Raw genomic sequence first — 27,659 nt, forward strand, 5'->3', positions numbered from 1 at the left:
TTGCCATGCCCTCCTCCAGGGGATCTTCCTGACCCAGGGATCAAACCCGTGTCTATTATGTCTCCTGCACTGGCAGGCGGGTTCTGTACCACTAGCACCGCCTGTGAAGCCCACCTAGGGTACAGCAGATACTTAATAAATCAGACTGAGTGAGTGACAGAGCCAGTGACGCCCGCCTTGACTGCAGGTGAGTCAACGGAGACTCAGCTGAGCAGCTCCGAGGGGAGCGCACCCCAGTTTGTTTCTGTCCCACCCAGAGGGCTCAGGCTCCCCGCCAGGGCGCAGGCCGAAGGCTCAGAACCACCGCACTGTGCACTCGGCCCCCTCATTCTGCCCAGCGTCCTGTTCACTCTCCGCTGAGTGCTGGCCGACGTCCTGCCTTCACCGTAACCAGCAACGGCAGGAACCGGACCTGGCGGCCTCCCTCTTCCCACCTGCCCAGCTCCCCGCACTCCTCTGCTGAGCATCACTAGCAGAAACTCAGCCCGCACGGTCCCCGACCCTCACGCCACATGAAAGGCAGAGGAAGGAGCCGGCAGGGGAGAGAAAAGCTCGTTTTCTTGCAGAAGCAGAAATGAGATCCAGAGACCAGAAGCTGGACCACATTTGCCTGGAGGCTGCAGAGAAGGGTGGGTCCCAGCAGGTGTCCATGATGGGGTAGGGGGGGATTGTCCTCTCCAGGTTTGACACACCCTCTCCCCTCAACAGAATCACACGCCCATGGAGTCCAGAGGGCCAGCAAAGCTTCCTCTGTGCTGTGGGCAGCAGGGCCTTGATACACACCGATAAATGATTCCTCTTTTATGAAGAAAGAACAGCCCGATGGAAATCTCTGCCGCATAGAACCTGCAAAAGAAAATGTCTGTCGGGCGTCTGGCTTTTCCCCCCCGGCCTTCTGGATACTTTCTACCCTCAAAATCAGGCATCAAAATGGCACAGGATGGGAAGACCCTGGACCGTCAGAGACCAGTCCTGCCCTACGGGCAACTCCGACCCTCTCCAGTTTTATGACCCCAGCTTCCCCAAGGGATAACACAGCTGATAAAATCAGTGAAGCAGGTTTATTACCTGTCCCCAAACAAGCCCTTCTTGTCTGGGGCAGGTGGGCAGGTAATTTACTGCTTAAAAGAAATTTTGAGCACAATCTTTTAAAGAGTAGCTGTCTGCTAGGCTGTTCTTCATCAGGGCTACCGTAGACTGAAGCAAATTTCTATTTTCCCCCTCAAGGACAGAATACCTTAGTGTTTGAAAACACACCTATGCCCTGGATGACAAAGGTCAGTGTGTGCTGAACTCGGGCTGGTTTACTCACCCCCACACCCTCATCCCAGGCGCTTGGGGAAGTGCGACCCAGGCCAAATTCATACCTGGAGCACCTTTTAAATAATTCATGATTGGAAGCAGTTACAGCCACCGCTTCATTGAGGGATCAATATCTAAAACTCCAAATAAACGCTGAAGGAGGTCTTACAATCTGCTTCGCGTTTAGTTCTTGAAGCCTGAGAAGCCACAAGACTCTGCCTGTGCAAACAGTACTCTTGCAAGGCTTCAGTAAGCACACACGTTTACATGAGTGTGTTTACATGAGTGTGTTTACGGGAGCGGAGGAAGGGCGCCTGACTACCAGGACCACACTCTCAACAGGGGGCCGTCTCTGAGTGGTCAGGCTCAGCTCTGTCATTAGCGCGTTTAATGCTTTGTAACTAACAACACAGGAGACAGGATCGGGGAGGGATTTCTGAAAACGGAAAAGTAAAAATAAAAGCAGAAACCACCAGCCCTGAGCGAGCCCCCAAGAATGTCCTGCTCTGCCTCTGGGGGTCTCCCCAGGCCAGCTCACCCCACGTGGGCCAGGGCGGCTCGGGTTTATTGTTTAGACTGAACGCCGGCAGAGCCTGACGGACGGTTCTCAGGTGATTAAGTGGGGTTCCTGCCACTACACATCTTCACTGGGGGTGAAAGAGCTTCGCCTCTCTGAGTTCCCGAGACTTCCTGGCCCTGGAATATGGGCTGATTCTCCGGGTCTCACGGCCCCGCCTCTAGACGGATGATTCTCTGTCTTCCCTGGAGCCCGCGTCTCCCTGACGGCACGGATTCCTGCCTCCCGGCCTCGAGGCGCGGGCACCCCACTGAAACCTCCCGACCTCCTCCTGGACGGCGGCGCCTCCCACGCCTACAGGGCCGTCGCCCTGGCGCCCAGCCCCGGTTCCCTTCCCTGGAGCGCGTGTCCAGGCCCCTGATGCCCCTGGGGCTCCAAGGCCGCACCGCTGCGCGCTTTCTGCAGACCGTCGGCTCCTCCTACACCAGCCGCAGCCCCAAGCCTCCCGTCTCCTCCGGCAGGGAGCCCCCATGCCGTCAGGCCCCGAGGCCCCCAGGCCCTCTTGCTCCTCGCCAGGCCCTCGCTGCGCTGGGCGCAGCACCCAGAGCCCCTGCCGCTGCTCCGCTCGAGAGGGAATGACTCAGCGGCCGGGATGACGGCGGCTGCGCACCCGCAGCTCCCAGTGACGGGAGGAGAACGAAGGTCTCCGCAGGGCGCGCGCAGGCGGGCCCTGCCCACCGTCCTGCCCCGGGAGGCAGCAGCGTTCACCCCAAGCTGGGCGGGCCCGCTGCAGGCCCCCGGCCGAGCCGAGCGCACGCAGAGCTACTCACACCGCCTGCGGCTCCTTGAACTTCCCGACCTGCTGGATGTGGTACATGAGGTCCCCGCCGTTGACGTACTCCATGACGAAGTAGAGCCGGTCCTGAGGGCCGAGGGTGCACCGGTGAGCGCGCTCCGCGGCCGGCGGCCCCGCTCCAGCCCGCGCTCTGCCCTCTCGCTGGGCACACGTGGGCCGCGCCGGCACGTCTGCCCGGCGGAGCCCGTCAGCTTTCTCCCCCCAGTAAAGAATTAGTGAAAAGCCCTGTTGTGTGAGGACCCCGGGAAACAAAGTCACGACATCACCCTGGGGCCTCAGCTCTCGGGGGCGCCGTCCACCCCTCCGGTCACGGAAGCGCCCAATGACAGCAAAGGCCTCAAAGCTTCCTCCGTTTTCTCCCACACATCATTCATTTCTCAGCTGGGGCTGGCGTGCAGAGCCCACGCGGGCCACTGCTCTAACCAGTGGCTGGCTGGCAGCGGGGACGCGTCTGAGAGCAGACCTCGTGGGTCGGGGGCTCGCGCCGCAGACCTCAGGGTGCTCGCTGCGGGCGGGGCCGCGAGTGGGGCGGCCGGTCGCGTTCCTCCGCATCCACCCTCGCCCAAACGCTGCTTCTGACTTTCTCTCTCGCTGATACTCTACACGTGGGCCCGCGAAGCGCACACATCACAGAGCTCCGTGAGTCCGCGCATTTATAAGGACATTACACCGGGACAGACGGCGAGGTGGAGGGGGTTTAGGAGGGAGGTAACGGCACAGCATAAGGTAAACGCTGGCCTCTGCTCTCTCGCAGAAAACAGCACCGTTTCACAGAGGTTATTAAACATTAAAGTGGTGCACAGCGTGGAAAAAAGGACAGAGCTGGAGCTAACAGCCAGGAACGGCGCCGAGAGCCTCAATCTCTCGCTTTCCTGTTATGAACTTTAATTTCAATTTTATTTCTCTGCTTTGTAGCTTTCCAGAGCTTAATCAGCGTAACCAGGGTGACAGGATCCGGGCTGGGGCTTTTCCCTCTCCTTTCATATTGCTAGATTCTCTTCTGGACGCTACTGGCAGCTGCTCCTGGGAGCGGCTGGGAGACGGAGCATCGCTCGGCTGCCCCCTGGTGGCCGGGACTGGCTCTGCGGCTCCACCATCCACTCCGGACCGCAGGCCGCTCTGTCGTTACAGTTCCAGCTGCTGATCACCGAGTCACGCGTTCAGGAGGGCCGCCGCGAGGCGTGGAGAGCGTGCCTTTGGGAACGCCTCACTGCGGTGCGGCGTATAGTATACACATATATAAATATAAACATCTAAGTGCTTGTATTTCTTGTAGGTTACCTCCAAGCACCATGTCCCAGACTTGGCTGATTAGTGCTTTGGGAATTATTTTGTCCTCTCTTTAGTTAACCTATATGACAGGGCTCTGCAAACCTTTTCTGTAAAGGGCCAGACAGGAAATATTTTAGGCTTTGTGTGTCTCTTAAAACTACTCAGCTGTGCCTTTGTAGTCTGAAAGCCCGCGATGCCAGGTTAGTGAAAGGACAGGCTATGTTCCAAGAAAACCATTTATGGACCTTGAAATCATCTAATTCTCTTGTGTTACAAAATAATATTCTTTTTATAAGGCCTCTCTTAGAGCTCAGGGACCATCCATACAAACAGGCCAGACTGCCACCCCTGCATGTGCATTACCCAAGAACATCCTCTTCCAGGACATGGGTCTCCTGACGCTCTGATGCCAGTTTGGCAGCTGGACCAGGACTTAACGAGCCACGACTGTCAGTTACCTGTATCTCTGAGCCTTAACACAGTGCCTGGTGTGTGTTAAGAAAACCTCTGATAGCAGCATTCACAGAATCAAATGGAATTAATGCCAAGTCTATAGGTGGGGGACACCCTGAATTCTCCAGTGGTACCCGGTCTGCTCGGGAGAGGAGGATGTGGGCTGATGTCTTCTCCCGGGAGGAGGGCGGGGGGCGGCGGTGCAAGAACCCAGGGGTGGCGGGGAGCAGGCCCCAGGGCCCTTACCACCGTCTGGAAGCAGGAGTGCAGCTGTGTCAGGAACGGCGGCTTGTCGAGCAGGGCCAACACCCGCTTCTCCACCATGGTGCACTCCACATCGTCGTCCTGGATGACCACGTCCTTCTTCAGGATCTTGATGGCGTACAGCTCCTCGGTCCCCTTCCGGTCGGCCAGCATCACCTGCAGGCAGGCGGAGGGCAACCTGAACCCCCGGCACACAGCACGGGGGTGCGGGAACTGTGTGTGCAGACCTGTAATTTTTTTTTTAAGATTCTTTTTGATGTGGCTCATTTTTAAAGTCTTTATTGAATCTGTTACAATATTGCTTCGATTTTCTGCTTTTGGTTTTTTGGCCAAGAGGCATGTGGGATCTTAGTTCCCTGACCAGGGATTGAACCTGCAGCCCCTGCACTGGAAGGTGAAGTCTTAACCGTTGGAGCACCAGGCAAGTCCCAACAGATTCATCGATATAAATAAAGCTCCACTTCAGGTGCCGGTTCTCAAATACTGCACTTTGTGTATGTATGTGTTAGTTGTCAGTCGTGTCCAAATCTTTGCAACGCCATAGACTGCTGCACATTAAATTCCTCCAGCATACAGTCTGAGAAAGCTCTGGGAGATGGTGAAGGACAGGAAAGCCTGGCGTGCTGGAGTCCACGGGGTCACGAAGAGTCAGACACGACTGAGCCAGGACTGGACTGAAAGCTTCTAGGCCACCAAGATGAACATGCTGTGTGGGCCGTTGCCACACGAGGGCGCCATTGCAGCCGCTGAAAATGATGCTTGACATCCTCCTCTGCATCAGCAGGTACTTCAGGAGCATCCTCATCTCAGGAGCACTGCCATCTCAGGAGCATCGTCATCGTGGGAGCACCCTCATCTCAGGAGCACTCTCATCCCAGGAGCACTCTCAGAGCAGACACCTGACTGACTTTTACATGCTCCTCGCAAGCCAGGAAGCCGGACCCAAATCCAAAAGAAAGCGGCAGGATCGAAGCCAGCCCCTGGATCTGCCATGAGATTTGGACTCAGAGAGGCAGATGCAGATACACAGGCTGGACATGGAGGAAACCTGGTCTGGTATCTCAACTATTACGTTCATTTACTACAAGCCAACATTTAATTTTCAGCTGTGAAAATTATTCAGACACCGTTGTGGGGCACTGACTCCATCCTGAAACCTTAAAGGGTGACACAGGGGGCCCTGTCTGGCTTTTTGGGAAAGTCGCTTTTAATGCGATGAAGTGGGAAGCCCCTGAGAATGTGGCAGAACCAGGGGACGTCTAAACGGCTGCCCCAGAGTCCTCGGGGAGACTTGGACCGACCGGCCCCCACGTCCTCCACAGAAGCCCCGCCTTGCTCGGACATGGCCCGCTCACCTTCCCAAAGCTGCCTTTGCCCAGCACCATGAGGAAGTTGAAGTCAGTGAGCTTCACTCTGTCCAGGTTGTTGGAAGGCTGTCTCCTGTCCTCGGAGGGACTGATGACTTTGTTGCCGGCAGGGCCAAGCTTGGCTTTCTAAACAATAACACACATGTGAAAACAGTCAGCCATTTCCTCAGGGACAAAAGTGACAGGAAACTCTGTGACTAAGCTGGATGCCGATGCTGGGTGGTGGCGGAAGGGGAGACGGGTGAGGAGGGGAAGCCGGCCACTTGAGATGTCTACTCCTACCTCCATCGCTGCACTCACCCCAAGAGCGACATTGCAAAGGAGCAAGAGGCTGCCCTCACCCATCACAAGACACTTTGTATCTGTAACTAACATAATAAAAGAGATAATAAAAGAAGTAAATGTAATAAACTGTGTACTGATTCTTTCCTTATTTGTAGATTCTCCAATCTGAGATTTGCAGAAACTTACACCCACAGTAGAGGGAGAGTGTGTTCCCTGGAGGAAAACGCTTTCACGGCAGGCAATGGGGTGACTCACTGCTGCGCTGAAAGGCACAGGAGGGAGAACAAAGCTTTCTTTCTCGGGTAAAGAGTTGGACTCAGGAAAAGTGGTGACCTGTAAGAGCATCTGGTTTCCCACGGGTGCTCTCTGCACCCGCAAATCCTGGGTCATGACCCGTGAGTTACCCAGAGGGGTTTTACCCACTGGTCCCTTGATTAACACCGCTCAAGTTAACTCGGCTCCCAGGGAGATGGCAGGAGGTGAAGAAGCTTTCAGGAGATTTTGGGCATGACCAGACCACCGGGACTTCGGTGCTCTGCTCTTCAGGGGAATGTGGGATCTGACGTGTTTTCTTTAGTGGCTGAGAAGGCTCTCAAGGAATCGTCCACACCCCTTCTTCTGAGCAGAAGCCTCCTTCGTCCACAGCCACTGGGTGAGCTGCTGGCAACTGGCTCTGTGGGGCGGCCATGCCTTCTCAGGATGAGCCTCCACCCCTGTCCCCGCAGACCCAGCCCCACACACGGCGTCCCCGCACACGGCGCAAGGTCTGCATAAGCATTTTGGTTGAAGGAAGAACGAAGCGAAGCCTGACTGTGCTCATCACATGCTGGGCTGTAAGGTGAACTTTTCTCAGATCAAAATAACCTTTTTTAGGGATTGTGGACTTCTCAGGGGGCATGATCAGTAAAAGAATCCACCTGCTGATGCAGGAGATGTGAGTTTGATCCCTGGGTCAGGAAGATCCCCTGGAGGAAGAAATGGCAACCCACTCCAGTATTCTCGCCTGGACAGAGGAGCCTGGTGGGCTATAGTACATGGGGTTGCAAAGAGTTGGACACGACTGAGCAACTAAACAACAAAATATATATCATAGATGTTCGCAACATGCAGAGAGAGGAACCTGACAACAGAAGGATCTTCTAGTTCTGAGAGTCCGAAGGCCAACACTGATCAGGGTCAGACAAGTAATCGGGCATTTATTCTATAACTCTGTATCTGCAATAAAAATGTTCTGTGCCTGTCTCTGTGCATCTGAACGGCCCTGACAACATAAGACTGATGGTGTTTGGTGCTGTTCCATCGACCAGGACGCAGGAGCAGAAAGAGCTAGGCCACGCAGAACCGAGGGCCCCCAAACAGCAGCCTACTTTTAGGGCAACATATTCACCTGCACCCAGAGCAACACTATGAGAAATCAACGGGTTTCATATCACTTATACGTAACGCCACTTCTCAGGTGGTGCTTGTGATAAGAACCCCACCTGCAATGCAGGAGATGTAAGAGACATGAGTTTGATCCCTGGATCGAGAAGATCCCCTGGAGGAGGAAATGGCAACCCACTCCAGTGCTCTTGCCTGGAGAATCCCATGGACAGATGAGCCCGGAGGGCTACAGTTCATGGGGTCACAAAGAGTCGGAGATAGCTGAAGGGACTTAGCACGCATAATAGGCAGTATAAGAAATTTGTGAATGAACAGGTGAAGTTGCGTGGCTGTGCTCCAATAAAACTTTATTTACAAAAACAGACAGCAGCCAGAATCTGGCCCGGGGGCTCTTGTCTCCTCCTTTTGCCCCACATCACACAGGTTCTCAAATCATTCCTCGTCATCTGCAGCTGGACTCAAACACAGCCTGCCTCTGTCCTCACCGAGCGGGCAGAACGGCGACAGCTAAGAGCCTCAGATGCGCCTGAATTAAGGCCCTGCCGACTCTCTTCCACGACCAGCACGGGAAACGGCTGCTCAGCATCCAGACGGTGTGGGGAGTGAAGAACTCATTTGGGAGAGCGAAAATTTACGGGGAACCACATGAGGTCATTTTCTTGATGAGAAATGTTTTTATGGACACGTCCACACCAGCTGTCTCTACCGCTGGCAGGCCTCTGTTGTCATGGCAACTCGGCCATGCTCTCGGGAGACACGCAGACCTGTGATGCGTTAGCACTCGGACCATTGTGGGAAATCGAGTCCCTGCTTCTCCTGGACCCGAGTGCTCTCACCTCAGTACCAGCTGCGCTGCTCTCCTCAGGCAACCTGCTTTCCCCCGTGTCCCGGGTCCACGCGCCGACGGCTGACACCCGACACCCCCGCAGGCCGGCTCAGGCCTGCGGTAACAGCGCACTGGTCCCGCCGCTCCGGAGGTCCTGGGATGGCCACTGGGTCTGTCCCACCCAGTGCCCGAGAGTCCAGTCTTCTGCGCCCAAGCTTCCGGGACCAGAAACTTCACTCTGCCCAAGTGTTTCCGTCTGGAGAGAGCCCGTCTTTCTCTCACCAGGGAGCTGACGGCACACATCTGCCCGGTGCCCAGCTGACTGCAGCTCAAGGCCACAGCGTGTCATTGGAAGAGGATTTGGGGCACTTGGTAATTTTTTGAAACCTGTATCCTTTTCTGGAGGCTCAGCAGTAAAGAATCCACCTGCCAATGCAGGAGATGCAGTTCGATCCCTGGGTCGGGAAGCTCCCCTGGAGGAGGGCACTCCAGTGTTCTTGCCCGAAGAATCCCGTGGACAGAGGAGCCTGGCGGGCACAGTCCACGGGGTCACAGAGTCTGATATGACTCAGCGATTAAACAACAACAAGCCCTTTTCCTGCTGGAACGCTCCCTGTTGGGGTCGCCACAGTGCTGGCTTTGTTAAGTCAGTGCTGGCAGGGTCACCGCCAAACGAACTCACACTGTCAACAGCGGAAATGAGTTTCCAGATTGCGGGCAATATTGCCTAGGAGTGGGGAGTTTTCTGTGCTAAGAAAGCAGAGTAGGTATGAAGTGAGCTGGCCTCCTGCCAGAGGAGACTGCGTGAACCACTGGACCACGGGCATCTTCCCCAGGACCAAGACGAGTCCCGACAGTCACAGAACAAGCGGGAGCATGAAGCGGGAACCCTGTCGCCACGGCCAGCAGCAGGGCTCGGGGCGATGCAGGCGCAGCGGGTGGAGAAATCCTTTACTTGCGAATCTTTACTGCCCTCTTGTGGTACTTATTTTCTGGACGGACTGCAATTTTTCTTTTTTCAATGTTATTTTTTAACATTTTTTGTTTTGTATTGAAGTACAAGTGATGAACAATGATGTGAGAGTTTCGGGGGGACAGCAAAGGGACTCAGTCACACACACACATGTATCCATCCTGCCGATCGCGTCCAGGCTCTCCGTGAAACTGTCCCCGTGCAGTACAGCAGGTCCTTGTTAGTTATCCTTTTACACACAGCCTAGGGCAGGGGCGGCAGAGGATGAGATGGTCGGATCGTCGCCGACTCAATGCACATGAGTCTCAGCGAGCTCCAGGAGACACCGAAGGGCAGGGAGGCCTGGCGTGTGCCATTCATGGGGTTGCCAAGAGTCGGACACGACTGAGCGGCTGAACAATGACAAAAGCGTTTCCCAGGTGGTGCTAGTGGCAAAGAATCCGCCTGCCCACACAGGAGACATAAGAGACGTGGGTTTGATCCCTGGATTGGGAAGGTCCCCTGGAGGAGGAAATGGCCACCCGCTCCAGTATTCTTGCCTGGAGAATCCCATGGGCAGAGGAGCCTGGAGGGCTACAGTCCACGGGGTTGAAAAGAGTCGGACACGACTGAGCGGCCAAGTACACACACATACATCCCCCCGAACTCCCTGAGTGTCCTCCCCGTCCTTCCCACCAGCGGCCACAAGTTCCATCTCTAAGTCTGTGAGTGTGCATCTGCTTCGTAAATTAGTTCATTTATGGAATTTCTTCTTCGATTCTGCATCTAAGGGATATCATACGCTATTTCTCCTTCTCCGTCTGACTTATTTCACTCAGTGTGATAATGACCGACTGCGTTTTGACTGGATTCTTAGCCAGGTTTAGAAATACGCCCAAGTTTACTAGAACGGCCCACAGAAGTGAAGTTCCTGTAAATACTGCAAAATGGCACAAACAAGACGCACACGCTACCTTCCCAGCTCTGCCTTCACAGAAGGTGACTCGTCTCTCGTGTGAGAGCCCGGCCTGTGGGCGGTGCCGGCAGGAGGTGTGCAGACACCAGAGTGTGCCCTGGAATCGCCAAGGGCGTGATTTCAGGAGACAAGCCCCAGCCACTGCTAACTGTCTCTGTGTCCTGACTCTCCCCAGACCTCTGACTGGGCCCAGACTCTGCAAAACCACGGACGCCAGGGAGGCCGTGAGCCCCGAAGGGGCCAGGAGCAGCCCCCGAGACCTGCTGTGTCTGGGAAATAATGGAACGATCGTCCCAAGGGGGCAGAATTCAGCAAAATGGCCACCCCCAGGGAAATTCAACTTGTGCTAAGTGATCACAGGGTGGGAGCTCCTGAAAACAAACAACGGAAACCCAGACCGTGGCTGGGAGTGAAGCTCAGATCCTGGAAAAGCTCCAGGCACTTCTCACCCTCCTCAGCGGCTGCAGAACAGGTGGGTGGGTGAGGGTCATCCCCGCCCCTCCTGTGCCCCGGGGAACCTGGGCAGAGGTTTGAAACCTGACGGGTGTGGAGGGAAAGACAGACAGAAAAACATGATCCTTCCTCCAAAAGGCTGAATATGTTTGCTCAATTACTCAATTTAAATTTTTTCTAAAATGCCTCTAATTGACAGCGGCAGGCATTCTGAAAGCGGGGACGACTGCAATTAAATTTAGCACAAAATTTCCATAATCGTTGATTTCACCCTATCTTCACTGAGCGTTTTTTAAATTGCACCAGTTTTCAAAAAGGAGGGATCTAATTATAGCTCAGCTGGGACACCTGCCTTCCAGCCCGGCTCAGTTGTGCGGTTCTGGGCTGTTTTCTGCGCCGCCCCCCCACCCCCAACCCTGTCGCGTGGTAACAGGCTGACGGGACTTGGGGGAAGCGTGGCTGGGAGGGCCAGCTCCGGCACTGCAGACCCCTCCAGGCCTCAGTTTCTTCATCTGTCAAATGGATTCAAACGCCCACCGCCGCCTGTGCGGGGAACCCCCGTTTGCTCAGTCGCTGCTGCACGGCTGCAGCACCGGCAGAAGGGCTGTCCTCAGGGGCCGCAGAGAGGAGCAGGGGGATGCGGGAGCCCCCGGCACAGCGGGTCCCCAGCCGCCTGCGGGGATGCACTGCCCCGAGGACCTGGCCTTCCCCACACCTGTCAGACTTCTGAAACCTCAGAGTACTGTCTCTTCCCCATTTCCAGTCACCCGGGTCACTGATCTCTTGGAGCCCCTTCAGGGGACACACCTGTAGCGTCAGGGACATGTTCTGGAGATGATAAACTGAACAACATTTGCTGGATGTTTTCTTCGGTGCGGTGTGTTAGAAAGACTGTCTGTCGATTCTAGTTTAGTGTAGGGAGTGAGATCTTTCCTTGCAAATTTTGTTCCCAGGTGTCTGAGCGTTTAAATTTTCCACTCGCTTCAGATATGAATATGCTGTAACCATCTCAGGCTGAGTTTAATTATTAACAAAAGCAGTCCACGGAGAACACAGCTGGTCTGTGGCCCCCTAACCCGCTCCTTCCAAAGACAGCGGTGTTGTCGCAAATGACAATAGGCCAGATTTTTACAATCATTTACATGCAAGTTGCCAAGTTCCCTTGGATCCTTCGGGGACAGAATGGTTGATGAGGTTATAACAATTAAGTGACTTGGGAAGAAATGAGAAAAAACTGAAGCAGAGCGAGTGGTATTAAGCCAGGTGTGAAGACTATCAGAACCACTGGATGTCTCGGCCTGTGGTCTTCCAGACCAGCGCACACCTTGCCGACTGCCTGCTGACAGAGGTGAGTCCTCAACCACAGTTACCTGGGTCTGGAGGTGTGACCAGAAACACACATGAACAGAAACGAAGGAAAACGTCAGTTTAAAGACACACCCTCCCTCCCAGGCGTTGCCTTCCAGACTGGCCAGCGGGGGAGGCGGAGGGGGTCACAGGCACAGACAGGCCGGCAGGGGACGGGGACGGGGGGTGGGGAGGGGGCAGCGCTCAGGGCTCCCGGCTGCAGGCCTGGGGACCAGCCCTTCCCCCGACGAACTGTCAAACCGGGGGCCAAGACCCTCTCTCTTCCTCCTCTGGCGTTCGTGCAGCGGGACAAGGCTCACGGCAACAGCTCTGTGACACTCAGACATTCATGGTTCCTTCTGCCTTCCGCCGACCCACAGGGTGGGCGCAGGGGTGGCGGAACCCTGGTTAACCAAGCGTCTGCCTGGGAGCAGCCAGGTGCTGTTTAGTTGCTAACTCGTGTCCGACTCCGTGTGGCCCTGTGGACTGGAGCCCGCCAGGCTCCTCTGTCCACAGGCCCCGTGGACTGTAGCCCGCCAGGCTCCTCTGGAGTGGGTTGCCATTTCCTCCTCCAGGGTATCTTCCTGACCCAGGAGTCAAACTTGTGTCTCCTGCGTTTCCTGCATTGGCAGGCAGATTCTTTACCACTGAGCCACCTGGGAAGCCCTAATAGCCAGTTACCTGTCGCTTTATACACAGATAGCTGCTATGTGTAAACGAAAATAAAACCAAACCCACTTACCACCAAACTGTGTGTAACACAATGTATTTCTTGATGATTCAGAAGGCTCTTCAGTATCTGGAAGAGCCTAAGGTTACTGGCAAAAGATAAACCTGCTGAGCAGCTGATTAGCCGAGTTCTGGCTGACCAAATGCCAGGTGACCAGGACTTCTGTCCACCTTGAACTGCTCCCTAAAATAACCCATCATGATCGGATAACTTGACTTTTTCAAGTACCAGTGTGACCAAAACAAGTGAGACCATCTTAACAGAGAATTCTATGCAGGCAGCCATGTGATTAATTCTTCAAGTTCACACGGGGTGGTGGTGGAGGGCGGTCAGCTGCTGGGAGAAAATGTGAGGGGGCTGCTTATCTGAGCCCAAAGTCCACAGCCTGCAAGGCGCACAACAGCCCTGTTCCTGAGCAGAGGGGAAACCAGAGACGAAAGGATGATGCTTTGTGTTCAGAAGGCTTTGCCCACTAAGACAGGATACTGGGCAGCGAGTGAATGTCACATCATTTGACAGGTCTGGACCGACTATCGTCTACTACATCGTATAATTATGGCCCTATACACCTGTAATTACAGATCTCCTTATAGTCATTCTCAAACAGGCCATTTTACACCAATCCCCAAAAGCTCTATTTTAGACTAGAGATCTTAATCCACATCCAGGTTGAAGGGAACAAGAGAAACAAAACTGTCCTTACTGAGATCCTGGTGTTGGAATAACCACGGAGGAAATGTAAGCCTGAGTCTGTCTCCTGCACCTTCCTGACGGAGCAGCATGTCTCTGCTTGAGTCCTTGAGGCACTGTGGTCTCCAGATTGGCTGAGATGCCTTGAGAAGAAGGGTCCTACCTCCCACCTCCACCTGGAATAGGAGGCAAAAATCCTCCAGCAGAGACGCTTCTATACAGTTGCCATGCAGTCACTGGGCAGTTATTCTTAGACTTAAATGGACCCAGAAAGAACTCTAAGCTGTTTCAAGCTTGGATATAACAAAATAGCCCAAATTCCTTAAAAAAAAAAAAAATCAAAGCAAAGGCTTATGTAGCGACTCAGCCAGTTCCAGAGTCCGGAAGGAACCTGCCTGGCCCGCAGCCCGGATCGGGGTGGGGGTCGGGAGGACGTGCTCCCCCTGCTCAAGGTGGACAAGGTCAGTGTAGGAGCCCAAACGTCAGTGAGCTGGTTTTCAATGACCCGCTGAAGACACACCAGCTGCTGAACTCGCTGAGTTCTCGCTCTGAGGCTCTATGACTGCATCTGTGGGTCTGATGCCCTGGGAAGGGGCACGCCCGAGGCCCAGGTCTTCAGAAGAAAGGAGGCCTCATTCGTGGGAACAAAAGCCATCAACAGAAGGGAAGCCAAGCCCCAAGCTCCTGGCCTCAGGCTCCTGGGCCCCATCTCGGGCCGCAGCCCCCAGGCCAACACCTCGCCCCACACCGAGCGAGCCATGCCTCCTCAGCAGTGAGGCCGGGTCGGCATCCCGAGGGCCGGAGGAAGAACCGCGCCGTGGCCACGGTCAGCCGTGCCCAGCTGGGCCAACTGCGGGGTGGGGGCTGGGAGGAGGCCCACTTGCCTCCAGGAGGTCAGGATGTTACCCGCACGCTGGGGAGTCAGGGGCAGGTTCCCAACCCTGTTCGTGCTTGCGGTGTCCTTGGGAGCCAGGGTCCCGTCTGAAGTCCGTCTTTTTTTAAAAAGAAATTTCACTTATTTTTGTCTGTGCTGGGTCTTTGCTTGAGAACGTTCTCTGGCTCCAGCGTGAGGGGGCTGCTCCGCAGCTGTGGGGCTGGGGTTCTCATTGTGGAGGCTTCTCTCGCTGCAGGGACCAGGCTCGAGAGCTCGGGCTCAGTAGGCGTGGCTCCCAGGTTCAGCGGCTCCGTGGCATGTGGGATCCTCCCGGACCGGGGATTGAACCTGGGTCCCCCGCACTGGCAGGTGGATTCTAAGCCACCAGGGGAGCCCCCATCTGATGCCTCTGTCCCCACAGGTGGCACCTGGCATTGAGGAGATGCAGCATGTACCAGCTGGAAACTTCCAGAATTCCCCCTTTCTGGGAAAGGAGCTGGCCCATCTCCAGGCGTGACCACGCTCATCGTGCGAGTCCGTTTGTTCGCCCAAGTGCTCGAGGCGCCTGGCCGTGTAAGTGGAGGCAGACCCTGGGCTGCAGGGCGACTCGGCCCTGACAGCCTCCCTTGTCAGACACGAGCTCAGGCACCCTGCCTGGATGTGGGCAAGTGACCGGGAGACGTGGATGTCTCGTGGGGCCTGAAGTTTAGATTCCAAAGCCTTCACAGCAGGACCCGAGGTTCCTCTCTGGATGCACGTGGAGGGGACACACGGACAGGTGTGCCCAGCAGGGGGCACAGGGGACGCCGGGGCCGTTTAAAGGGCTGGAGGTGATGTAAGGTTGGGGGGTGACGAGCCTGGGACACAGGGAGGGCCTTCACAGAGCACAGGCAAGTTCTGAGATGGGTGTAGACCACGGCACACTCCTGAAAACGCCGTCATACGGCCACATAAAAGCATGCGCTCCCCACCACCCAGAATATTAGAAACTCTGAGCGGCGTCCTTCAGAGTCTGCCCTGGAGTCTGCTCTGCTGAGGAGCAGTGTTAATCCCTGCTGATGATGCTCAAACAGAGGTGAGAAAATGATTTCCAACACCGAACCTCATCCCATTCCAATTTAAGGCTCGGCCTCTAAGAGCTGACGTACAAAGAGGAAAACAAAATCCCTTTTCACTGATGTGCATTTTATAGATTTACCCCACCCTTAACACCACACAGCTCAGAAAGTAATTAAGGAAGCCATTTAGGGGGAGAAAAGCCGAGTCCATATTGAGGCACATAGATTTTCTGTTTTGTGTCCAAAAGGTCATCTGAAAGTACTCAGGTTTCCATGGAAACACTGGCAGGCCTGATCAAATCAGCACACAGCTACACCTTGTCGGGGGTCTCCAATGAACCTTTTTTTTTTTTCCCCATCTGAAGAACATCCTGAATTAACTAAAGTCTTCAAAGACAATGGAGGCTTTTGGAAAATCCAATCTCAACGACAGGAAACAGGAGAATGCCTGCTTTCTGAGTCTCAGCTGAGTCTCAAGTGCAGTGATTTAAACGTCTTAACTCTCATCACAACTGGGTCACATAATCAGTAACAAGGATAATCTCAAAATGTTTCCCCAGGATAAACAACAGCCGGCACACCTGTGATCCTCAGGCATCTGCAGTCTTTGGGGTGATCCTGCAAATGGTGTGTGGACCTCGACTATAGACCCGCAGAGCACCCTCCAGGCACCGTCCTCCACACTCCTGAGGGCATCCAGGCCCTGCCCGCAAGTGTCTGCTGTCAACAGCCTCTGAACCAAATGTCAGTGATCAGTGTGACCATAAAGAAGGCTGAACCCAGGAGAATTAATGCTTTTGAACTGTGGTGTTGGAGAAGACTCTTGAGAGTCCCTTGGGCTGCAAGGAGAGCCAACCAGTCAGTCCTAAAGGAGATCAACCCTGAATATTCATTGGAAGGACTGATGCTGAAGTTGAAACTCCAATATTTTGGCCACCTGACTCACTGGTGACTCACTGGAGCCGAGTCACTGGAAAAGGCCCTGATGCTGGGAAATATTGAGGGCGGGAGGAGAAGGGGACAACAGAAGATGAGATGGTTGGATGGCATCACCGACTCAATGGACATGAGTTTGAGCAAACTCTGGGAGAGAGTGGAGGACAAGGAGGCCTGGCGCGCTGCAGTCCACGGGGTCGCAAAGAGTCGGACACGACTGAGCGACTGAACAACGACAACAACATCAGTGACAAAGCACTGTTGAACGTTTTTGTTTTACATCCTTCGGAACCCACTCTAACCGGCAGGTATGCCCTGTACGCTCCTTTGGAAGGGACATATTTGGGAGAAGAAACAAGCCCAGGAGGAGGGACCCAAGGCACCGGCCGTGCAGGGCCTCTGCCCGCGTGTGTGCACACCTGAGCTTCTTCAGGGCTTGGGAACTGCCCGAGGAGGGGGAAGCTTCACAGGGTAATGAATCAGGTACGTGTACGAGTGCTCGGTCACTCAACTGTTCTGACTCTGCAACCCCACGGACTGTAGCCCGCCAGGCCCCCCTGTCCACGGGATTCTCCAGGCAAGAACACTGGAGTGGGCTGCCGTGCCCTCCTCCAGGGGATCTTCCTGACCCAGGGTCAAACCCGTCTCCTGCACTGAAGGCGGGATCTTTACCGTCTGAGCTCCCAGGGAAGCCCCCGTGAGCCTGGTGCAGAGACAATCAGCTACTGCCTGGGTCCTTCGAACAACCAACACACAGGTGACTGGAGAAATGGCAAGAGATGGCAAGCTGTGACATTGTAAGGCAGGTGCGTGGGGCAGAAACTGCAGTAAGAGCTGAGACGGCAGGTGAGGAGAGAGAAGAGGGGAGGAGGAGGGAAGCGAGGGAGGAAGAGGTGACACCACTGGGGCAGAAGGCGGGTGCGCACCCGGGTGGGGAGAAAGAGCTCCCCTTCCTAGAGATCTGCAGAGAAGAGGAAGATGCTGGCCCGACAGTCACACCCGAGGACTCTGCCGCCTGGAGAAGCCGAGGACCTGCCCTTCTCCCCACTGATGCCAGACCAACTCCTAGCAGGAAGCAACCCCCCACTGCAGAGCTGTTTCTGATATCTAAGGATAACAGCCCGAGTGTCAACAGGCTGTGGAGCAAGGCGATGATGCAACATTTATGCCTTTGGATAAGGATAAAGATTAACATTTAAATGACTTTTGCCTTCCAGCCCAGTGACCACAAAAATCTGGCCCTTCCTGGAGTGAAACTTTCTGAACAGAAGGGTGGTTCACTCACACCGCTCGTCTCACCTCGAATTTCTGCCTGAGCTCCACGTTGCCTTCCTCGTCGCCTTCGGGGATCGGCACGTTGTAGTACTCGCCCTCCTCTTGGTTCAGCAGCTTGTACCTTCAGGGACACGGGGCGGAGGCGGCTGAGACCATGCTGACACCGCCGGGTTCAACGCCACCCCCACCGCCAGGCTCCAGTCCAGCTGGCTCTGAAACGCATTCACTGGGGAGCCAGGGCCCAGGAAACTGCACACACAGTGGTCCCTCTGGAATTAAGCCAGCTCGTCCCCTGAATCTCTGAAAGCGCTCATGTTTTCAGACAATTAACTTTTGGCTCACACAGACACACTCAGCCTCCTCACCATCCGCTGGCCGGCATCTTCATCAGCTCCGAGACCCCAAAGGAAAGGGACCCCATGAAGTCGTTCCGTGTGGTTCGATCCCAGTCCCAGATCTCCACGGACAGTCGTCGGTCTTTATCAGAAGGTTTTAATTTGCTGTGAAAGAACACACACACGGATACAGGGTTATCTTTACTGTGGTTTAAGGCACGATATCACATGCTCGAGATCTGAACCTGAGATTAAAAAAATTGTTTATTCAATTCTCTTCCTGTGGTTCTCCATCATCAACAAAGTGCCAGCCCCTCGGCAACCAAAGCTCTAGACAAGGGGATAGCAAACCATGAGCCATGGCCAAGTCAGGCCCACTGCTTGTGTTTGTAAATAAAGTTTTATTGAAACAGTCATGGCCATTTGTCTGGACACGTTTGGCTATGGCAGCTCTGAATCTAGAACAGTACCTGCAACAGAGACTGGATGACCCATAGGGTCTAAACTATTTAGACCCTTCCCAGAGCAAAGCTGGACAGCCTCTGGTCTTTACCCTAGACAGCTACGTCTGGGCGTGCACAGACAAGCTGCTTCCTGCATCTCATCCGCAGAGAGGACCCCTTGCTTGTGCTCAGCCACACGCAGAGCTTTCTTGCTCGTGACTTACTCATTCCTCCACTCCCCAACCTTTCTCCCTTCCATCTCTGTCTCCAAAATCTTTCCACTCCTTTCAGGCCCACATTAAATGTCACCTTCCCCAGGAAGTCTTTCCTGCTTAGATGTAAAGATAACCTTCCCATTTCAGTGGCAATATCGGCTTCGATGGTTACCCACTTCTTCCATGTTTTAAAAACTATTGTTTAAACTCTTACCTACAACCTCCTCTAACCTCCCCCACCACACACACACACAAAAACTGAAGTCCACCAAGAGGACTTGACCTTATAAGAGAACTTTTTGTACAGGATTTACTGATGGTAACTTGGGGTATCGTGTATAACTCTTGGTAAACCCTCTATCCATCAACCAAAGGTGACCGCAGCGACGTCTCTAGCAGCCGTGGGAGTAGAGCTTAGGGATGAATCGATGCTTAGAGACGTTTATAGTAAGCCCAGCTTATCACTGCTCTAGTGTGCAGGAGAAAACCCATCAGGAAGAGGGGGTTCAACTCACAACGTGAAGGACTCGTTCCACTGGGGGTTCAGCGTGGAGCGGATGGTTTTGGTTTTTTGTTTGCTCTCGTTCTTGGGGTCAGGAATAAGCTTCAGCTTCACGTAAGGATCTGAAAGCCCATTTGGATCCATAGGGATTAGGTTTTTCGCGTCTCGTACTGCAAAGAGAGAGGAAGCAAGATCCAAGGTTACAAAAGGAGAATAGGCCCACCTGCTGAGTTCCTGCATTAGGACCCGGCCGCTAGACGGAGGACAGGACGGTGTTGAAGCGGGAGGAGCCTCTGACCCTCTCCACGAGAGAAGCTGCCCGCTGCCACTGCCCACCACAGGCAGTGGGCTCGGGGGCCCGGCCGTTGAGCCTGGAGACTCAGCACTGGCCCGGCCCAGCAGCATCCGTGACACCGGGGTCGCTGCCCAAACCTGCATCGTAACCCCCTCCCCACCACCCCCAGCCGGGAGAGCTGGTCCGCCTTCCGTCTGAGCAGCCAGCCGACCAGCGGCGCAGGAACCCCGACAAGTCGTCTCTTGCCTTCGTAGAGGCTGGTGGCTTCTAACCCACCGAGCATTAGAATTCCATGGGAGCAGGGCTGACTCAGGGGGACGACTCAGGAGCCTTTCCCAAGACCCTGGGTGGCCCTGGTGCCCATTCTAGATGGAGAAGCAAACGGAAACTAAAGTGGAGAAAAGGCCGCGTCGCCCGCAGAGGGGCAGCTCCGCGGTGCAGCTGATGGAGGCGCAAGCCGGGCCAGGAGGGCTGACGCCAACTCCTGTCAATCATCCGTCGGTCCGACCAGAAGGGACCGCGGCCACGCCGACCAGCACCCGGGCGTCCTCACTCTCCTCCCCAGCACAGCGGAAAGCTCTGGGACCCCCAGTCAGCCAGACACGGGGACTCCTCCACCTGGGGTAGCGGCTCTCACGGCGGGGCCCCTGGACGGCGGCCACGGCATCGCCGTCCGAGTCAGAACCGGGCGGAGGCGGGGGGCTTCGGGTGGGTCTGTGGGAAGCTGGCAAGACCCACTGCTCCAGCCCATCAGGACAGGCTGCCAGCTTAGTCTGACTGTCACATGAGGAATTTAGAAGAATTTCAGCCGACGGTGCCAGTGCTGGCGGGGCCGGAGCGGGAGGGGGCAGGTGAAAGGGGCTAAGGACACTGGGTGTTCGGGTAGAGCCCTGAGGGCAGAGGTCACAGACAGGCGCTCCCCGGGCACCTGGGGACCCGCCAAGGGCTGGCAGCGACCTTGCCCGGAAGCCTTAGCCCAGGAAGGTGACAGTGCGCCCGGGTCCCAGTGTCTGAGGGGCGGCGGGCCGGCCCAGGGTGTCTGTCCCAGAGTCTGAGGGGCGGCGGGCCGGCCCAGGGTGTCTGTCCCAGAGTCTGAGGGGCAGGGGGCCGGCCCAGGGTGTCTGTCCCAGTGTCTGAGGGGCAGGGGGCCGGCCCAGGGTGTCTGTCCCAGAGTCTGAGGGGCGGCGGGCCGGCCCAGGGTGTCTGTCCCAGAGTCTGAGGGGCGGCGGGCCGGCCCAGGGTGTCTGTCCCAGTGTCTGAGGGGCAGGGGGCCGGCCCAGGGTGACTGTCCCAGAGTCTGAGGGGCGGCGGGCCGGCCCAGGGTGACTGTCCCAGTGTCTGAGGGGCAGGGGGCCGGCCCAGGGTGTCTGTCCCAGAGTCTGAGGGGCAGGGGGCCGGCCCAGGGTGTCTGTCCCAGTGTCTGAGGAGCAGGGGGCCGGCCCAGGGTGTCTGTCCCAGTGTCTGAGGGGCGGCGGGCCGGCCCAGGGTGTCTGTCCCGGTGTCTGAGGGGCAGGGGGCCGGCCCAGGGTGTCTCTCCCAGTGTCTGAGGGGCGGCGGGCCGGCCCAGGGTGTCTGTCCCGGTGTCTGAGGGGCAGGGGGCCGGCCCAGGGTGTCTGTCCCAGTGTCTGAGGGGCGGCGGGCCGGCCCAGGGTGTCTGTCCCAGAGTCTGAGGGGCAGGGGGCCGGCCCAGGGTGTCTGTCCCAGAGTCTGAGGGGCAGGGGGCCGGCCCAGGGTGTCTGTCCCAGAGTCTGAGGGGCAGGGGGCCGGCCCAGGGTGTCTGTCCCAGAGTCTGAGGGGCGGCGGGCCGGCCCAGGGTGACCAGAGCAGCCGGTTGTGTGTTCCTCATACACCACTGACTTCCTCCAAGGACTTTCCAATAAAACAGCACCTAACCTCACGCAGCTGGGAGTGGAGAGGACAGAAGCAGGCGCCTGAGCTTGGCCGCCCCGTGACCCGCTTCCCAGACGGGCCTCCGTCCTGTAACCCCAGCGCTGGGAAATGCAGTTCACAAGCCGCTGCTTCTTCCTCTAGATCAGCCAGCAGGGGCATATTTCCAGCGGCACAGGACGGCTAGAGAAGGAAATGGAGCCATGCACATACAGTGCCTCCTACTGCTGGCGGCTTGGAAGTGGCAGAGAAGAAAAGACAGCAGGTCGTGAGCATGCACGATGCCCTGGACGCAGAGTCCCAGCCTCACCCCACCGCCCGAGCTCCACGGTTTTCAGTGAGACAGGAGGTGTCCAGGGGCCCTGACCACCGGAGAAGCGCGACCCAGGTTTTTAAGCACAACGCAGAAGGTCTGCTCTCCTAAAACAGCAACCCGAGCATCACAGGAGATGCCACACTCAGGCTTTAAAACGGAGCTCTCCCACGGGGAACGGGACAGGCTGACGGGCTCACTCCACCCGACCGAGAGATGTGAGTGTGGTGGTCTCGGGGTGCGATTCTAAAATCATTCAGTGGTTGGGGTGCTCTGGTTGCCAAGTGGTCTCCACGGCAGGGCCTCTGGGACCGGCTGACATTGGCCTAAGAAGCGACAGGCTGGTGCCTGGACCCCATGAGACGACACGTCTCCAAGACTCGGGCCTGAGAGCATCCGGTGCTCCTGGCCCAGGAGGCCATGGGCACTGAGCCCACGCATGCGCCGGAGTGATGCTTCGTGTGCAGACGCTAATTCTAGGAGAAATGGCACCGGGAAAATGCAGGGAGAAGAGACAGCTGCCGTGGGCGAACCATGAGCGGGGAAACTGTGCTCGAAGGCAGAGACGTTTTAAGATCACAAAAACAAATCCTGGAATGAGGGTAAAAGACATTCAACAAAATAGCGTGACGCGCATCCACACGGTGTTCGGTTCCCCCGATAATGCTTGAAATATCCCTCGTGTGCACCAAGAGACTGGTGGGAGTGTGGGCTATATTTTCATTTTCTTTTCTTTTCTTTTCGCCCAATAAGCATCCACTAGTCTTATGCTGGAGAAACAGTGACTGGAGTAAGAGGGGAGGTTTGGTCCATAAGATGTTGAGGCCAAATTAAGGCCCGCTGGCGAGGCAGGCTCCTCCAACCCCCCCACCACACACACACAATGAGTGGCGTGTGGGGAAGAACGTCCTGCCTTGGAGGCGGGGAGGGATGACCGCCAGCTTCCCCGGCTCCCACGATCAGGATGCAGGCGTCCCTGTCTTATGGGTCCAGGAGGATCTGCTTCCCGTGGCTGCTGGGACACGTGACTACAAATTCGGTGGCTTAAAATAACAGTGATTTATTCTCACGGGTCTGGAGGCCAATGTCAGTGTCACCGGGACAAAATCAAGGTGTTGGAAAACCTGCGGGACAGCAGCGGGATCTCTGCTCGGTGCCGTGTGCAGCCTGGATGGGAAGGGGCTTGGGGGAGAATGGACGCACATACGTGGATGGCGGAGTCCCTGCACTGTGCATCTGAAACCATCACATTGTGAACTGGCTATACCCCAATACAGAATGGATTTGGTGTCAAAAAAATAAAAATACAATTGAAAAAAAACTCAAGGAGCTGGCAGGACCGCATTTTGGCCGGAGGCTCCAGGGAAGAACCTGCCCCTGCGTCTCGCAGCCTCTGGTGGCCCCGCTGGGCTGGCGGCCACGTCGCTCCAGCCTCTGCTCAGCCCCCAGGCTGCCTCTCCTGTGTGTCAGACCCCCCACCACACCTCTCTCGTCAGGACGCCTGGGACAGGACGGAGGGCCCGCCTGGTGTTAACCTGGAACATCCGCCCTCCTCCGGATTCTTCCCTTCAGCATGTCGGCCAAGACAAGACAACTCAGAGCTCCCAGGGCTCGGCCCTCGCGGCCCCAGTGGGGCTCCCCGCATGGGCGGGAGGACACCGTGTCCCCGAGGCCTGTCCCTGCTGCTCCGTTAGCTCCTCTGACGATGCTGGGAGTGGGGCTCCCCGCACGGGCCGGGAGGACACCGTGTCTCCAGGGCCTGTCCCTGCTGCTTCGTTAGCTCCTCCTATGATGCTGTGAGAGGAGGAGGACATCCTGGGCGGGGGGTCTGCTCCAGGAGCCAGGACTCCCGCAAGCGCAGCCAGTGGTGGGGGGTGGTTCTGCTCCAGGAGCCAGGACTCCCGCAGACGTGGTGGGGACAGGGAGGGGCGGACACAGGCTGCTTCCGGAATAGGAGGGTTCACCCAGCGTCCCTGGCAGGAGACGCTGCGGGGGCGGTCAAGCTGTGTGGCAGTGGGCGCCGCGCCCAGGGGGTGGGTTCTGAGTCAAGCCTCTCCAGCCATCAGAGACACGAGCCCTGGCCAGTGTGGGGGTTGCAGGAGGGATGAAGGGCGAACTTGAGGCCGGGATGGGTCAGAACCAGCCAGGCCCTAGGCTGGCAGGTGGCTCAGAAGGTCACCCCGGAGGCAGGGCCTGGGCCCAGAAGGCAAAGCCCGGCTCCCCCCCAGCGCCCACAGGTGTCCACACTGCCGGGCGACACGGCCCCTGAGGGCGCTCTGGGCACAGCCCTCTCCTCTTTAAGCCACGAGCTCCTGGAGCACAGCCCTATGGTTTCTATGACAACCTTTGGGCACTTGTGAGCCCCGGGCTGTATGCCTTCAGTGCCCGGCCCTCAAGGACGGAGGGACCCTCCTTTCTCCATGCCCTTCAGGACCAGCGTCTACGCAGGAGGGAGCATCTCCCGGCGGATGGGCAGGGGTCTAGGGCGGCCCCCGCGATGGGCAGTGAGGACGTCCAGGGCAGCCCCTGGACGGGAGGCCTCCGAGGGGCGCGCTGCCCACCGGGCCCCCAGTTCTCTGTGAGCGTGTGGGCACCCTGAGGGGCCAGGCTCGATCTGGCGGAAGGAGCGATGGAGCCGGAGGTGGCGGGGAGCCGAGGACAGGGGCTCCCAGGTCCGGTCACCAGCACAGCTGACCGAGGAGACGCTAAGTCACATCACTGTGACTTTAGAACAGAGAGAATTTCTGAGGCATGAGTGACAACGCATCTTGGAGGCTCCCAACCTAGAAACGAGGGCGACGGCCTGTGTGCTCTGTCACTGAAACTTTCTGTCTCGGCACTGGCCTGGCCTCCGACGCTCAGCCCCCACTGGGGAGCCCCCGCTCTGATGCTGCTGGTTCTGCACCGCTGCTGCCAAGCGCAGCTCGTGACACAAGCTCGGGAACTGCGTCCTGACCCCCGAGCCTCCACGTCCCTGCACCTGTCTGGGCTCAGCCTGCCCTGTCCGTGGGCCAGCGGGGGCCTGCCCCCTCCCCATCCCTCCTGGGGCTGCAGCCTGGACCTTGGAGCCAGACCCATAGTCTCCAACCTCCCCTCCCCGCCCACTGGCCCATTGGAGCTTCCAGTGTAGAGACCCGGGGCAGGGGCAGCTCCAGGCCCACCTGGCGGGGCGTCTCCCCGCACCTGGTCCAGACCTGCGAGAGACCCGGAGATCCTCTGGGCTGAGAAACCACAGCCGACTGCAGAGCTGGTGAACACCGTGTCTCCGGCTGCAGTTCATAAAGCATCCATTCGGAGGGACTCTCGGATAAGGAAAAGCCTCACAGGCCTTCTCGGTGGGTGACAAAGTCGGGTCCAACGCAGGCGGTATGTTTTAGGAAACATTAACTGCTCAGAGGGAGGTCACTGAGCCCACAGAGGTTTAGAGGACAAGACCCAGCCTCAGCTCTCGGGGAAACAAGCCGGAAAGGAGCCCTCTCACTTCGGGAAGGGACGTCCCATACATAACTTCTCTGGATTTGGGGAATTAAATGCAAGGTGGCATCGGCCACAAGGAGCGACTTTTGACTGAGTAACAATGGATGAGGGCTCTGAGAACACTCTGGGCCCCTGGTGTTGCCTCTCTGCTCCGTCTGATCTGATTACACGTGTTGTCTGCTGACACTGTCTGTGTTGAAACCTCCAGAATTTTGGATTTGATCTCCTCCATGTCCTGTAGCTCAGTGGTAAAAGAACCCGCCTGCAATGCAGGAGCCGCAGAAGACCTGAGTTTGATCTCTGGGTTGGAAAGATCTCCTGGAGGAGGAAATGGCAACCCACTCCAGTATTCTTGCCTAGAGAATCCTGTGGACAGAGGATCCTGGTGGGCTACAGTCCATGGGGTTGCAAAGAGTTGGACACGAATGAAGCCACTTAGTCACACGCACGTTAAGAATATGTGACCCGCACGTTTCATCACCTTTGCTTCCTTGATGGCCAAAGCCAAGGCGAGGAAAACAAGCTGCAGGAAAGTCCACCTGCTCAGCCCTCCCCACCCCACCCCAGATCCAGGACCTGTTCACTGAACGCTCTCTCACTGGTGAGGCCCACACTTCGATGATAAGAATGCAATTTCTGTCCCAGGAAATCCAGTGCCGCCCACAGACCAGAAAAAACCTGAGTCTGCAACTCTACCACCAAAATCCCATAAACCAATGAAAGAGAACTTACAAGAATTTGGTCTGAGATGAGAAAAAGCAACTTTTGGTCCTTGGACAAGAATCATAAATATTTCACTACTTTTTTCTTCCAGTTAGTGGAAAATAACAATTTCTATTAAAGTTCTATAACCTTAAAGTTGCCAGAGGAAATAGAATCTGGTTGTTGGAGAAATAATATTTTCCAGGTTATGGGAGCCGAAATGATTCTGTATAAACAACAAGAAGCTCTTAAGAAAGACTTCTTTTTCTTATTATGAGAGGAATGGATATACCCATCATTCAGAAACTAAAATACTGAAATATTTTAGTACTTAAATGAATGAATAAATAAAGTATTAAGAAGAAAAGGAAAACCACCTACGCTTCTGCTGTAGGAGAGCCCCTGTTGGCCGAGGTGCAGTTACCGCCAGGCTCTTTGCTCTGCGTTTATTCACATGGAAACGTTTGTTTTTATAGAGCTCATGGCTAGGACAGAGGGGTTTTTTGTTTCTTTTGTTCTGGTTTTTTAATTTTTTTTGGCCACACCACACGGCTTCCGGGATCTTAGTTCCCTGACCAGGGATTGAACCTGGGCCGCGGCAGTGGAAGCACCGAGTCCTAACCGCTGGGCCGCCAGGTAATTCCCTAAGAACACAGTTTAGGAACCCACCTTTATAACACAGCAAGGTAAGTTTCGAAAACCTTTTAAAAGGCTGGCATCCCATTTTCTAGCTATCTCATCATCTATTTTATCAATTCCCTGTTTCAGGCCATCTGTGTAGATTACAATTCTTCCCCTTTGTGTAAATCGCATGGCAACGGATCATCTTCACGCATCAACATCCATCTGAAATTCTGTTTTCCCTCAGGATACACATTATTATTAGAAGTGGACCGGAGGGGGAAAATCGTTCACAACTCTGATGTACACTGCCAAATGACTCCCCCAGAAGGCATGCCAAAGTTTTATGAAGGGTGTGGGGATAAAACTTAAAAATAACCTTGTGATTGTGGCTTCCTTGATTATTTTTGAGGCTTAACTGTTTTTTCCCTGATATGCTAGTGTTTCTTTCTCTTTGATTTCGTCCTTGTCCAGGTTCCCTAGAGGGTGGGAAAGCATTTTCCTACCAGGTCACAAGAGCTCTTTAGACATGAAGGAATGACAAAGGCCCTTGGTCTTCTGGGCTGCAAACTTCGTTTAGATTACGCTCCCTGGGCTTCCAGCGACACAGCAGCTTAAGTCTTTATACAGCTAAGTATGTCAAGCATTTCCTTTTTTACTTCTTCCATTTCTTTTACATTCAGAAAATCCTTGCCTTTTCTGAGATTAGCCAAATATTCACTTAAGTTTTCTTCAATTATCCTGTCTTTTTTTTTTTTTTTAATATATTTAACTTTTAAATCCATCGGAAATTTATTTTGGTGTACACTGTGAGGCACGATGCTTATTTTTTTCTTCCAAATGTTTAGACAACTCTCCCAACAACATTCTGAAATGAGCCATCTTCTCTCCATTCAGTCACGCTTCTGCTCTGTTGATCAGAGGTCATTTCTCTTGTCATATTTGACTCTGCTGATTCTTGCAACAAGCCTGTACTTTTCTGTTTTTTCTGCCATGCAGGATCTAGTTCCCTGACCAGGGGTTGAACCCCCGCCCTCTGCGCTGGGAGCTCAG

At 55.5% G+C, this 27,659-nt stretch overlaps 1 protein-coding gene across 2 annotated transcripts in view; it reads right to left on the reverse strand.

Annotated features, from left to right (window-relative positions):
* PRKCA (protein kinase C alpha) overlaps window positions 1-27,659 on the reverse strand; it is a 288,264-nt gene that overhangs the window by 31,377 nt on the left and 229,228 nt on the right. For both annotated transcript variants that reach the window (XM_065910845.1, XM_065910844.1), the window contains exons 6-12: window positions 19,325-19,481; window positions 18,182-18,316; window positions 17,841-17,937; window positions 6,020-6,157; window positions 4,647-4,820; window positions 2,650-2,741; window positions 784-846 (exon numbers count right to left, since the gene is read on the reverse strand). In XM_065910845.1, coding sequence (XP_065766917.1) covers window positions 784-846; window positions 2,650-2,741; window positions 4,647-4,820; window positions 6,020-6,157; window positions 17,841-17,937; window positions 18,182-18,316; window positions 19,325-19,481 — 856 coding nt within the window. The remainder of the gene's footprint in view (window positions 1-783; window positions 847-2,649; window positions 2,742-4,646; window positions 4,821-6,019; window positions 6,158-17,840; window positions 17,938-18,181; window positions 18,317-19,324; window positions 19,482-27,659) is intronic.

This window comes from Muntiacus reevesi, chromosome 18 (genome assembly GCF_963930625.1).
Source record: "Muntiacus reevesi chromosome 18, mMunRee1.1, whole genome shotgun sequence".
NCBI classification, from domain to species: Eukaryota; Metazoa; Chordata; class Mammalia; order Artiodactyla; family Cervidae; genus Muntiacus; species Muntiacus reevesi.